Below are 14,321 nucleotides of genomic sequence, written 5' to 3' on the forward strand. Positions count from 1 at the left end.
ATCAGACACTTCACCTCTTTGGGGAAGAGTTCTGGGTACTGCTGCCTTTCTTAGCACAACACCCCCCTGCTTTCCTTAATATAAAACACCCATGCCCAGTGTAAGCTATGAATGTGGACTGAGCCCGGCACTTCCTAGGAGGCATTAGGACAGGTGCCAATTGGATTTATCTTGCACAGTCAACCATCAGCCAGCCCCTGGTCAGCTGAACTGTTGGGATACTGCTAAGAATCCTGTACATGTTTTCCCCAGTGATAAATTCTGATAAATTTTCACACTATCTTTGGGGGATAGACTTGCCTGGTCATTCCTGAATATGCCTTGCTTCCAACTTTTCCTGCCCGTACCTTTAGGGACAATTTAACAGAAACTGGTGTGATAATCTTGTTATAGCACAGCATACAAGCTGCTCACTCAGCTGCAGCCATAATAGCTTCCTCAGGGTTCCTGAAAGCACATTGCTGCCTTGGGGCCTTTATGCTCACCATTCCCTGGTCTTGGAATGCTCTTCCCACAGACATCTCTGTGGTTTGCCCCTTCACTTCATTCAGGTACCTTGAAATATATATATTTTTACATCTTGGGCCAGTATATAATTCTTTCACATGTGTTATAATAATCCCAGTTGTTTATGTATATCTCTTTTAAGATATGTAAATTGTGACATTTGTATTGGAAAATGATACTTGAATAACTTTTTTTCTGTAGTTTTATTTCATTTTCTATATAAGAAATTTTATTCCTTAGGTGTATTCAGGCTGCACCTCAGGTTTTTCTACGTGCTTCTGGAAGCCTCTTCAGAATCTTTCTAGAACCAGAATGAATTAAATTTCCTTTGAAATATTAGCAATGTACTGTTTATATAAAAATTTATAACTGTATCTAAAGTGACATCAAATTCTATGCTTAGGAAAATATATTTTATATAAGCCACTTTTTTTCATATCTGCTATTTGAAAGTTTCTGGGTTAGTAGGTTTTGTGTGAGTCTAATCGGGTTTATGGTGGAATCTCTAGTTTACATATTCTTGGGGGAAATAATGGTGATAGTGATGATAGTAGGTAACATTTATTGAGTCCTTACTTTGTGGCAGGCACCATTTTATGAATTTTACTGAAGTGAGCCTATTAAGGCACTGTGTCTTTTCACTTTCAGAATCTCAGAATCTGGGAGTGGTAAAGATCTTGTTCAATATTATGAATCCTGGAGGGAGCTTTTGTCTAATACTATTGGCAGATATTCTTACAGGATCCCCATGGAGGTTTACAAGAAGGGCAGGGCTCTGAGCTCCTGAAGGAGGAGCTCACATAACCCAGAAGGAACGGAAGCTGAAAGATGAGGAGCATGAGCAGTGGTAGGAGGTGTGGGAACCACAGGAACAGGAGCTGGAGCTGGAGGTGTGGCTGATGGCCATCCTCTCTGAGGAAGCCCACAAGATGGTGTGAGAAGCTCACGCGAAGTAGGTGGCATCAGAAAAAACTGCTGAAGCAAGTAGGGGGCAGGATTGACATGCTGCAGGTGGAGGTGACATCCTTGAAGACATCAGTCATCACGTCCACACCCAGCCTATCCCAAGCATGAGCTCCACCTGCAGCTGCTGAACCCCACTAAGCCTGGGCCCCACAAGGGCCAGGAATACCGGCAGCTCCCTCTGCCAGGCTGTGTGCCCCACTGTGAGACATGCCCTTTCCTTGGACGAAGAGGACAAGGAGATGGGTATGACCCTTTCTGCAGAACTCTATGCCTGGACAAGCCCTGTTCCTTCCTTGGAAGGGTGTACCCAGAGGATGTGGGCCCTTGCCTGGACTTTATAATGCAAAAGTTCTTGATGCTGTTGTAAGCTGGAGGACAGCGAATGCTCACCATCTAGCCTGTGGCTCTGCGGATGCTGCTGCAGTAAGAGTGGACACAGTAAAGTTTGGCAGTGCCGACTTATGTGCACACACCTGCCGGTACCATATCTTGCTCTGTCACTTTGAGAGCTCCACCTACATCTCACCATCTTCTTAGCCTGGATCACTGTAGTGTGCAACTTTGTCACCTTCATCTACCACGTCTAGCAAGATCTGTTGCAGAAGAATCTGAAGCGAATGTTTTAGGAGATCATAAAGCTGTAAAAGGAGATGCAGCTGGCCCAGTTCAGCTTCTTCCTCTGGGAAGCCTGGGGCGTTGGCTGGAGCCAGATGTGAAACGTCTGCCTAGGAGGGATAAATGGCCAGGACCTGGAGGCAGCACTGAGCTGGTACCAAATATCTGTCCCAAGACAAATGAAGAGATTGACAGATCTGTACATGAGAAGATGACCTGTGTTTCTTCCCCATTGTGTTCTATACCAAACACCAGGGAGCTTGGACCCTTAAACACTTCCATTGGAGTGAGGTAGTTTCCTGTTTCCTGAGGCAGCTAATTCTATGAATATCTGTAATTATTACACAATACTTGTTGTGCTCTCTGCCCTTTGCCGCTCCCTTGCTATTGTCTAATTCCTCTGCTATGTGATAGGCTCTCACATGCTTGGAAATAGTAACATATCACTTGCGGGGAAGTCCTGGCATTTTTGTGGCAACATCAGCCTGCATGGGGTATCCCTGAATTGGTAATGGTAAAAGCAGTGTTTACTCTTCCCCAATAACGCCTGTCTTTCCAGGTCTGCAGTGAACTCCTTAAGGACAGAGGCTCTTGCTTTATCCATGGTTTTATCCCCAGCATCTTGCATTGAGTTATATAAATGAATGAAAGAGTGAATAAATACCAGTCTGGGTTCAATATGTTGGGTCCCAAGCTTACCTTGGATAGGACCATAGATTTAGAGAATTGTAATATTGTATGTTGTTATCATCATTCTTCCTTTTACCGCTTTACTCCCACGCCATCTCAGTTGTGCTCTCTCCATTCTTAGAGCATTGAGCATTCAGTGACACTTGCAAAGAAAGGTAAAAGCTGTTTTATCTGACCATGGCCCTATTATCTTTGATGGGGAGAAATGAAACCAACCTATTAGCACCATAGGCAGAAATCAGACTTCAGAATAAGACTAGGGTGAAAGTAGGGCAGAAGGACGCCCCAGAGGAAATGATATGGTAGCAGAGAACATCGGGGTGTTTGCCATGCACTATGGCAGGCATACCCAGTGTATTTTATTCCTCATGTTGAATATATTGAAAGAGAGATGACTAGGAGAATGAGAGGAGATATATTTTTGGATTCTGGTGGAGGATGACAAATTGAAGTCCTAATAACCAAGTTAAAGGTGTCATATATTCTTAGAATTTGTCAAGGACCATGGGGAATATAACAAATATTTCATATGTCTACATGTCATGCTAACTTAGCAAGATCTTAGTTTCCTTAAACAAGGAGACTGAATTCCTCTTTGTACTCCCAACATTTCTTTTTATGTGATTGTACATAACAGATGCTCAATAACTGATGAATTAAATAGAATAGGGGAATTGGTTCTAGATCTCAAAAAGTGTATAATCTCTTGGAGAAATGGAATATAATCATCTGGAGAGTTAAATAGGAATAAGAAAAAGTATATGCCATGATCAAATTGGAGTTATCCCAGGTATGCAATGTTGATTCAACCTTGAAAACCAATTGGTGTAATCCATGTAACTTTTTGTAATCCATTAATTTTAGTTAATAATTAGTGTATTGTATTCATCATTAATCATCATACATAAGTATGTATCATAATAATGTAAGATATTAATAATTGAGGAAACTGGGTGAAGGGTGTGTGGGAACTCTATTATCTTCATAATTTTTCTGTAAATCTAAAACTGTTCTAAAATAAATGTTAATTAGGGGCGCCTGGGTGGCTCAGTCGGTTAAGCATCTGACTTTGGCTCAGGTCATGATCTCACGGTCTGTGAGTTCGGCCCCCGCATCGGGCTCTGTGCTGACAGCTCAGAGCCTGGAGCCTGCTTCAGGTTCTGTGTCTCCCTCTCTCTCAAACCCTCCCCCATTCATGCTCTGTCTCTCTGTGTCTCAAAAATAAATAAATAAAAAAAAATTAAAAAAATAAAATAAATGTTAATTTAAAAATGCATGGTTGTATGTGGTTAAGTGCATGGTGAACTGTAGACTAAGTGTATATATGAATTTAAAGAGGTACAATATTGTGAGGTGGTTAAGATTAATAGCTAATCTTTGGATTAATAGCTAGAGTTCTAATTCTTGCCTGTTACTATGTGGCTAGATGACCTTGCAGATTATTTAAACTCTTCTGTAAAATGGGGATAACAAGATTTCCCCCATAAGGGTGTTGAGTTTTGAATGCAGAGTGCTCAATACAGTGCCTAACACGTATTAGGCTGCTGTGAGTGGTAGAGAAATAAAGATTTCTTGGGGTAGGTAGGATTTAAGCCAGGTCCTGAAGAATTGGTAGGATTTAGACAGGTGGGGAAAAAGAATATGCAGTATATCATGAATTCTAGCTCTGATGTTTAATTTGCTTTGTGACCTTTGATAAGTCTCTGAAGTTCTCTGTGCCTAGTTTTCCGTTTTTTAAAAACGGGGTTGTTGTAATCACAGTGCTTGGTTCATAGTTGGTGCTCAACAAATAACAGTTGCTCTGATCATAGATGTAGTTACTGCCACCGCTGTTATCACTGTCATCATTGTCAAATTAGGGTAGGGGATGGACAAGAATTTGACTGTTTTTGAGCTGAGGTTTCAGCGAATGGAGGAAAACAAGATTTACATTTAGGGAAGGGACTGATTACAAATATAAATAAAAGAAATATTAGAAAAGTAGAAAACTTTGATCATGATTACGGTGATTTAGCTGGGTACAATGTCCAGGATGTGGGACTTTCTGCAGAATAAGTTTTATTTCACAACAATATTCTGAAACAAATTAATAAATACCAGATAATACTTTTGCAATGGCTTTTTTTTTCTTACCTTGTAAGCAAAGCTTTCTTATTTTCTTCCTTTTTTTTTTTTTTTTTTTAAAGAAGGACCCTAATTTGGGTGTTGCTATTGAAACCTATAAGAAACATAGGGAAAAGGACCATACTCTACACCTTGTCACTGTGACCACATACTTAAATGTTATGTGGTTGATGTAGAAAACTGCAATAAAGCAGTAGAAATCCTATCTATAGGCCCCCCCCCCCCCCCCCAACCTTTTCCTTTTTATTTGGGTATTCATGTTGGAGTTAGTGATAATCATGTAGTTTCAGCTAGTAATTATGTGTTAATAAGCATTTTTTCTCTCTTAGAACGATACCGCATTCAGAGTGAACAGTTTGAAGATCTTTGGCTCATAACAAATGAACTTATTATCCGCCTTCAAGAATATTTTGAAAAACAGGGAATCAAAGATTTTGCATGTTCTTTTTCTGGAAGTATGCCCCTTCAAGAATATTTTGAGTTGATTGATCATCATTTTGAGGTATGTATGATCATAACTCATATTGTCTATAGTTTTTCAATATATGGAAGAGAAAGAGATGCTAGAGGAAAGAATTCTAGTATATATGCTAGTAGATTGAGTGCTTCAAGTAGTTATTTTATGTGGATGATAGACTTTGTGTATCTGTTCCTGCCCTCTTGCCCATTTTGTGATCACTTGCAGACCTTAACAGAGTGCCTGCCCAGAGCTAAGCATGTGGTCTGGCTTCAGAACAAGCAGATTTAATTTTCCCACATGGAGACTTAACCTTTGACCCCAATAACCCAGTGTTAAAACTATTTGAGCTTATCGGCAGCCATTTGGCTAACTAATTCTAGTAGGCCATAAATGAGGTGTGATTATAAAGTAAAGTGATTTTTCCTTTTCCTTTTAACAAGCACACCAGAATTTCTGCATCTGAATGAGGGTTAACCACATAAACTATTCTTCAGTATCTGGCACAATGGGCACTTAGCAAATGCTGAATGATGAAATGTTTAAACAAATGAGATCTGACAGTGACTTTGTAGCCAGAATATTTTTGCATTTCTTCTTTGGAAGTACCTTCAGAGCCTGCATTAGATTGTTTTGAGTATAATGATGGTATAAAATCTTCATCCTTTGAAGACTGATTTGATATTTGGAAATAGCCAAGAGTCATGTCTTGTGAATGAATTAGATAATGAAATTGTTTTAAAAATCTCATGTGTTAAAAAAAAAATTCACCAGGTTCAAATACTTATGTGCCCATAAATAGGCTCTGTAGGTGATTACAAAGAGGGGATTTCAAAAGTATTTTGAGCATTATTTATGGAAGCATTGGTTCTCTAGAGTAACTACTTTTTAAGTAATCAATAGGTTTTTGCACTTCAGTTTATAAACTATGATGTGTGACTGTGTGTGTGATAGAGAGAAAGAATATGTCATGTAACTTGTCAGTCACATGAACATTCATTCTACTTAATGTTCAGTCCCTCAGACATTCTAAGAACACCGACTTTAACCTATAAAGACTTCTTTTAGTATAGTGTGAAAATGCAGGGTAAATTTTAGTGCATAGAATCCAATTACAAATAACATTTGTTATTATCAAATAAATTGAGCTTACTTGGGTTCTCTTTCACCTATGCTGATAATATTTTATAGGACAGTGTGCTTTTGACCAAATCACGGCACCAAAACTGACCGTTTGGGGAATATATTTAGGTATTGTAAGGATTGAGATCCTTTGCAGTCCTCTAGGATTTATTTTATTTTATTTATTTATTAAAGATATATTTTAAAAATTCTTGCTTTACTGTGCAAAACTGGGATCTAGTGGTTTATGGAAGGGTCTACGAAAAGACCATATTAATTACATATTTGTAGTATTTAAAACAGAAAATATTAGATTCTGAATGGCTATAAGTTTGACACAGTTTCGCCCCTTCTTTGCTGTCTAGTAAGCCCCTGGAGATGCCACATCAGGGGCATTTCCTTTCTGGGGAGGGATTTAGGGAACATGATGAACTACAGGCACTTCCATTTGTTATACAGTTTAAAAGGAGCATCGTTATACTTCTTTCTCTCTGGCCCTGCTCTCTGCTTTTTTAAAAAAATACATGATTTTAATCTTTGAATCAAGATAGTTTTTGGAATCCAAGTGTCCCTTAGTGTAAGCTCCATGAAGGCAGGAATTTTTTGTCTGTGTTATTCATTGCTATAATTTCTAGCACCTAGAACAGTGCTTGGCCTTGGGATCAATAATATTTGTTAATTCTGACATATGAAAACAATTCAATCACTGATGTTTGGTTATACATCCAGTGGAATGATAACTTGGCTGATGTGTCAGTATTGAAATTTCATGTCTTTTATAATTTTTTTCTTGTGTTTCATGAATGTAATGAATAAAATATAGCTGGAAATTATACAATTAAAAGAGTGAATTATTGATAATTAAGCTAATCCTCTTTTTAAAAAATTCAGTTATTTAAAAAATTATCATTTAACTTTTGGTAATGAAAAGTTTTTTTCCCTTCAAGAGAATATTCTGTGATTTAGTTAGTTACTTAGTGCTTCTGAAATTGGAATCAAAAGACATTAATAAAATTTCAGGCTTTTTTTTTTTTAAATTACGTGTCTGGAGAATACATACACTTGCAAGGGAAGTTGGATATGAGAAATGTATACTGTAAAAGCATGATTTCTGAACACTTTGAAAATGCTGTTTATTTCAGGACTAGTTTTTGACTGTTTTGTAAAGTGGAATTAGCAGTTCACATAATATGATTTCATGGAGTGTTTCTTCTACCCTATGACCCTGATTAGCTTTCTTTTATTTTAATAATATTAAACTCAGGGGTTATAAGAAGAGTCATAGTAAAAAGAGTCTATTTCTGATTCTCCTCCTCCTGCTACTCAGTCTCTTTGGAAGAAACTTTTGGTGTTCAGTTTCTTGTTTATCTTTTTAGACCTATTCTATGCAGTCTCAACTATGTTAATGTACAGATTTCTTTTTTAAAAATTCATGAATGGTAACAAATTATAATACTATTCTGTATTTTTTTGCTTTGTTTCAGTCACTGTGTCTTTGTATAACATTGCATGTCAGTACTTAGTAGTCCTGCAAAGTAGTCTGTATTATTTAACCTGTCCCTCTATTGATGAGTATTTTGATTATTATTAATATCTTACTATAATTCTGTAATAAATAATTCTATAATGAATATACTTGTATGTACATTATGTTTTGCAAGTATACCCCTAGGATAAATTCCTAGAAATGGACTTGGTAGATCAAAGGTATATGTCTGAGAGCTATATGTATTAGCTTTTCTATAAATTTTGCCCTTTGTTTTCTCCTATTGGCTTGATACTCTTTTCTTACTGTTTTGTATTGGATTTTGGTCTTTTTCTCATTGATTCTTAGATGCTCTCTAGCTATTATGGGCTTGACTTTTTGTCTGTGTGGTTATTGCTATTATTTTTACAGTTTGCTCTCTGTCTTGTCACTTATGTTTCTTTTTTTAACTATATAGAATTACTTTTTTCTTTTTTAGTTACAAATATATCAGAGGTATGAGTATGTGTGTGTCTGGCTTTTGGCTTTTTTGTGTTTTTAATTTTTTTAAGTTTATTTATTTATTTTGAGAGAGAGATATAAAGCAGAGGAGGGGCAGAGAGAGAGGGACGGAGAGAGAATCCCAAGCAGGCTCTACACTATCAGCACAGAGCCTGATGCAGGACTCAAACCCACGAACCGTGAGATCATTACCTAAACCTTACCCGACTGAGCCACCCAGGTGCCCCTGGCTTTTGGCTTTTGACTTAGAAGGGTCTCTTTCATGCCAAGATTATTGAAAAATTCTAATTTTTCTAGTTCTTTTATTGTGTCTAAACTTATTCCAACTGATTTTACTGTAAGGACTAGAAGAGAAATTCTTATTCTTTTTTCTCATGTATTCAATCAGTTATTACAAGACATTTATTAAATAATCTGTATTTTCCCCAGTGATACTGGGTTATCTTTACTGAGTTTCCACTTGACCTGTCCTACTCTGTTGTCTGTGTATGATCTATGTATCTATCTATTCATGTACCAGATATTATAGTTTTAATTCTCTTAACTCTGTAATATGTTTAAATTTCTGTTATTACTGCCTTTCAAACTTTAATTGCTATTGCCTGTATTCTTGCTTTAAAAATGTTTTCTTGTACACATGTAACCTGAATTTAAGAAATTCTTTATTGTAGTTGCGGATAAATGGTGAGAAATTAGAAGAACTGTTATCTGAAAGAGCTGTACAATTTCGGGCCATTCAACGCCGACTATTAACAAGGTTCAAAGATAAAACACCTGCCCCCCTCCAACACCTGGACACCTTGCTAGATGGAACTTACAAGCAAGTAAGTGTGATATCAATTACAGTTTTTCACTACTGGATATAATTTTTTCTTTCACCCTAGAGTCATGTACTAGAATAGCAATATAAGGTATTTCTTCTCTATGTACTATGGAGCAACAGCACACAAGCTTTAAAATCAGAAAACCCTAGGTTTAAAGTCAACCTTTGGGACTTTCAAACTATGTAATCTTGAGTAAGTTACATAAGATCCATCATTTTCCACATTTTACTTTCCAGACTTACGAAGATTTTTGATCGCTTATGTGAAGCAGCCAGCACAATGCCAGGTGCATAGTATGTGCTTGGTAGATAGCAGCTGTTATGCTCAGTGTTATTGTTAGACAATTCTTGGTGCATTTCATGATTATCACCATAGTTCATTAATTGTCCTACTGGCTTACACTTCCAGTATTATGTCAGTTGATGTTTTGAAATGGCATTCTTAAACAGCTCTTTGTTCTAATTCCATTCTGATAAATGGAATGATCCATTTATCATTCAAAAAGATCTTTTGCTTCTTCTTTCTGATTCTTTTTTTCCATCTGATTTACCTTTTGCATGGCTAGGGTGATCTGACTCTCATTCTTATAGTATTATGTCACCAATAGCTGTTCAAAATTATCATCTCTGGGTTAAAGTCATAATTTAAAAAATTTTAATTTTACGGGTAAGACCTCTGCCAGTTCCACTATAACAAATTCAGCTTTGAATGACTAAACTACCTTCTTATGTTTCTATACAATATCACTAATGTGTTTCAAAATCAGTGTTGGTAGTATGAATATTCTGTTGATATTTTAATTGAATTTTTTATTGAGATAGTTATATATTTAATTGCTGTTTAACAAAAAATACAGATAGGTCTCATGTATCCTTTACCCACTTTCCTGAAGTGGTAATATTTTACAAACCTACAGTATAATATCACAATCAGGATATTGACATTTCTAAAATCCATGGATTTTATTCAGAATTCCATAATTTTACTTGTACTAGTTTGTGGGGGGAGGTGTGTTTTAAGTTCTATACAGTTTTATCACAGGTTCATGTATCCACCACCAAATTCAAGATACTGAACAGCTCCATCACCACAAAATTCTCTCATGTTGCCCTTTACTACCATCTCCTCATTGCCTTCTACTATATTCTGTTTTTTAAAATTTTATTAAATATAATTTATTGTCAAATTGGTTTCCATACAACACCTAGTGCTCATCCTAACAGGTGCCCTCCTCAGTACCCATCACCCCCCCCTCCCTCCTACGCTCCATCAACCCTCAGTTTGTTCTCAGTTTTTAAGAGTCTCTTATGTTTTGGCTCCCTCCCTCTCTAACCTTTTTTTTTTTTTCCTTCCACTCCCCCATAGACTTCTGTCAAGTTTCTCAGGATCCACATAAGAGTGAACACATATGGTATCTGTCTTTCTCTGTATGACTTATTTCACTTAGCATAACACTCTCCAGTTCCATCTATGTTGGTACAAAGGGCCAGATTTCATTCTTTCTCATTGCCACGTAGTATTCCATTGTGTATATAAACCACAATTTCTTTATCCATTCATCAGTTGAAGGACATTTGGGCTCTTTCCATAATTTGGCTGTTGTTGAGAGTGCTGCTATAAACATTGGGGTACATGTGCCCCTATGCATCAGCACTCCTGTATCCCTTACCATATTCTGTTGACCTTGAAAGGACAAATCAGATATTTTTTTCAGTTAGAGGAAAGAATAGCTTACTACTATTGATAAAATAGTTTTTTTTTGAAATGTTCATGGTTATGTGAAAATTAGAAGCAATTTGAGGGGAGAGTCAGTAGTAGCAGTAGGGTATTAGAACACTGGGCTTTGAGTGCAAAGATTCCAGTTCTGTGGCTTTTGGCAGTTTCCTGACCCTTTCAGATCTTCACTTTCTTTCCATAACGTGGAGTAAATACCATGTTGTTACAAAGAGTCTTTTTGGTAATACACGTGGAAATGCTTGGTAAATTGTTCTATAAATCTTGCCGGCCAGTTTCCTTTGTGCTGGAGCCATTCTGTGACTCCTGAGTGAGTAGGCACTAATGCTGCTCTTTCTGTTCCACACTTCTTTTCTTCCTTAAGTATGCTTTTCATTTTGGTTTGTTTTTCATTTTCTTTCTTTTTTTCCTCCTCTTCCTTCATGTCTCTTTGGTGACTTAATCTGTCTCACTCTTAGGCCATACCTGCTGTGCTTGGGGCTAAAGATAAACTGCCTCTTGTCTTTAATGATACTGATTTTGTGGACACAATGGTAGAGGGGTGTTTAAAGGAATTTGATGAGGATGCTTGATTTAATACTTTCCCTGTTTTCTATATAGCGAGACTTCCTTTGTCTTTTGTATGTTTAAAGTGCTGGGCTTTTTTCGTTTTGTTTTGTTTGTTGTTGTTGTTATTTGTTTGTTTTTGCTTAGGCCTAAGGTTGGGTTTTTTTTCCATGATTTGTAATATTGTAGACAAAATGATCAAAACCATGGGTTTTTGCTTGAATCTATAGTTTTAATTCATTTTAGATTAGATTAATTCATTTAATTATTTTTAGATTAAAAAAGAGAATGAACAAGCTTTTGAAAGATGAATACTATAAGGAATTTGACTTAGTTTTAATGTAACTTACTACTCAATTTTATTATATATTCACATTAAATTATAGTGAGAAGTTGATTGTTCTCTATTTTAACTCCCTTCAGTTAACTTTTAATCATGTAGTTAATACATGAGTATAATTTCCTGAAGAGAAGGATAAGATAATACATAGTGCTAAATTCTTTATCATGGCCCTTTATCATCTTCTCAAAAATGTAATCACTTTTATGTTTTTGTGTCTTTCTAGACCTTTTTTTTTTTACATTCAGAAATGAAGTACTGTTTTGTGAGGCTAAAATAATCCATAAATAACATCATGCTGTATGTATACTTCTCTTTTCTCTTTTTCTTTTAACAGTATGTATTAGAACTCTTTCCATATTGATGTATAGATCTACTTCTCTATGTGTTATGTAGTATGTAGATATTCTGTAGTAGGGACAAACTACAGTTTATTAAAGAAGAGATCTTAATATGGTTTCACTCTTATGTGGATCCTGAGAAACGTAACAGAAACCCATGGGGGAGGGGAAGGAAAAAAAAAAAAAAAGAGGTTAGAGTGGGAGAGAGCCAAAGCATAAGAGACTGTTAAAAACTGAGAACAAACTGAGGGTTGATGGGGGTTGGGAGGGAGGGCAGGGTGGGTGATGGGTATTGAGGAGGGCACCTTTTGGGATGAGCACTGGGTGTTGTATGGAAACCAATTTGACAGTAAATTTCATATATTAAAAAAAAAAAAAAAAGAGATCTTAATAGTAGTTTTTTTTTTTTTTTTTTTAACATTTTTTATTTTATTTTTGAGACAGGGAGAGACAGAGCATGAATAGGGGAGGGGCAGAGAGAGAGGGATACACAGAATCTGAAACAGGCTCCAGGCTCGGAGCTGTCAGCACAGAGCCCGACGCGGAGCTTGAACTCACGGACCGCGAGATCATGACCTGAGCCGAAGTCGGACGTCTAACCGACTGAGCCACCTAGGCGCCCCTCTTAATAGTAGTTTTAATGTTGAGCCTAACAGTGAGAAAAAGTACGTTTTAGACAAGTCTACTGTGACCAAACAGGGATATAACATAATTCACTATCACATACCTTCCGTACCTAGTGTGGATTTTTCTTATCTTTATACTTTGCCTGGATAGGGGGCATGATTTAATTGGCAGATTAGCCAAACCCATGAAATAATGAGCCATGTTAGAATGTGATCTTACTTTCCATAGCATGACTGTCAGTAGATTTTTAGAGAGTTTTCCTGGAGTGCCTGGGTGGTTCAGTCAGTTGAACATCCAACTTCAGCTCAGGTCATGATCACTCAGTTGGTGAGTTCAAGCCCTACATCAGGCTCGCTGCCGTCATCCTGTCAGCACAGAGCTCGCTTTGGATCCTCTGCCCCTCCCCTACTTGCAGTCTCTCTCTCTCTGAAAATAAATAAATAAAAATAAATTAAAAAGAAATTTTCCTAATACGGCAGTTTAAAATTAGATCTGTTGCCTATATAGAATCCTAGTTTTCTCATGTGCAGGGAGCATTTAATTTTTTTGTTAGTCCTTTTGTGGATCTTAGTGCCACTTTAGTTTGATCAGGGTCAGTAAGAGAAGCACTCTGAGCCGTCCAGTTAAAGATTTACATTTTATTCCATTTGTCATCATGTATTTGGAAGATGCTGTATTGTCAGCATTTAATGAATGGTGATCACTGGCTCATGTGAAAATAGAAGCAGAAGCCAGTGTCCTCCTAAAACTAGTGTGTAAACTCTCTGAAGGCAGGAACTATTTTTTTTTTTTGCATTATTCATACCACTATATTTTTAGGATGATACATTTCTTGCCACTTTATAGATGCTTGATAAATATTTGCTCTGTGAAGGAATTCTTTATTGACACTAAGATAATTGCTGAAACTGTGTGTTTTTTTTTTTATTTTATTTTATTTTATTTTATTTTATTTTTGGGACAGAGAGAGACAGAGCATGAACGGGGGAGGGTCAGAGAGAGAGGGAGACACAGAATCGGAAACAGGCTCCAGGCTCTGAGCCATCAGCCCAGAGCCTGATGTGGGGCTTGAACTCACGGACCACGAGATCGTGACCTGGCTGAAGTCGGACGCTTAACCGACTGCGCCACCCAGGCGCCCCATGAAACTGTGTTTTTGATAAGGGAACCACTACAAAGAACAGACTGGTAGATAATTCTTTGAGTTCAGGCTCATGAATCATTGGGATGGTTTATTCTAAAATCCCCAAAAGCCACTAAAGGAAACTCTCTTCTGTCTTCCTAAATAATTTAGTTGGAAGATTCAGGTAAACTGTCCCAACTTAGAAGGTTTTATAGCTGTAAATTCCTGACTGAGAAAATATTTTCTCCTCTTCTTCCTCCTCCTCTTCCTCCTCCTCCTCCTTCTTCTTCTTCCTCTTCTTCCTCCTCCTCCTCCTCT

The 14,321-nt window shown here is 37.1% G+C and overlaps 1 protein-coding gene across 5 annotated transcripts in view; it reads left to right on the forward strand.

The window, feature by feature from the left end:
* BBS9 (Bardet-Biedl syndrome 9) overlaps window positions 1-14,321 on the forward strand; it is a 433,938-nt gene that overhangs the window by 223,057 nt on the left and 196,560 nt on the right. For all 5 annotated transcript variants that reach the window (XM_049641681.1, XM_049641676.1, XM_049641677.1 and 2 more), the window contains 2 exons: window positions 5,232-5,404; window positions 9,140-9,292. In XM_049641681.1, the coding sequence (XP_049497638.1) occupies window positions 5,232-5,404; window positions 9,140-9,292 (326 nt within the window). The remainder of the gene's footprint in view (window positions 1-5,231; window positions 5,405-9,139; window positions 9,293-14,321) is intronic.

The sequence above is a fragment of the Panthera uncia genome, chromosome A2 (genome assembly GCF_023721935.1).
Source record: "Panthera uncia isolate 11264 chromosome A2, Puncia_PCG_1.0, whole genome shotgun sequence".
NCBI classification, from domain to species: Eukaryota; Metazoa; Chordata; class Mammalia; order Carnivora; family Felidae; genus Panthera; species Panthera uncia.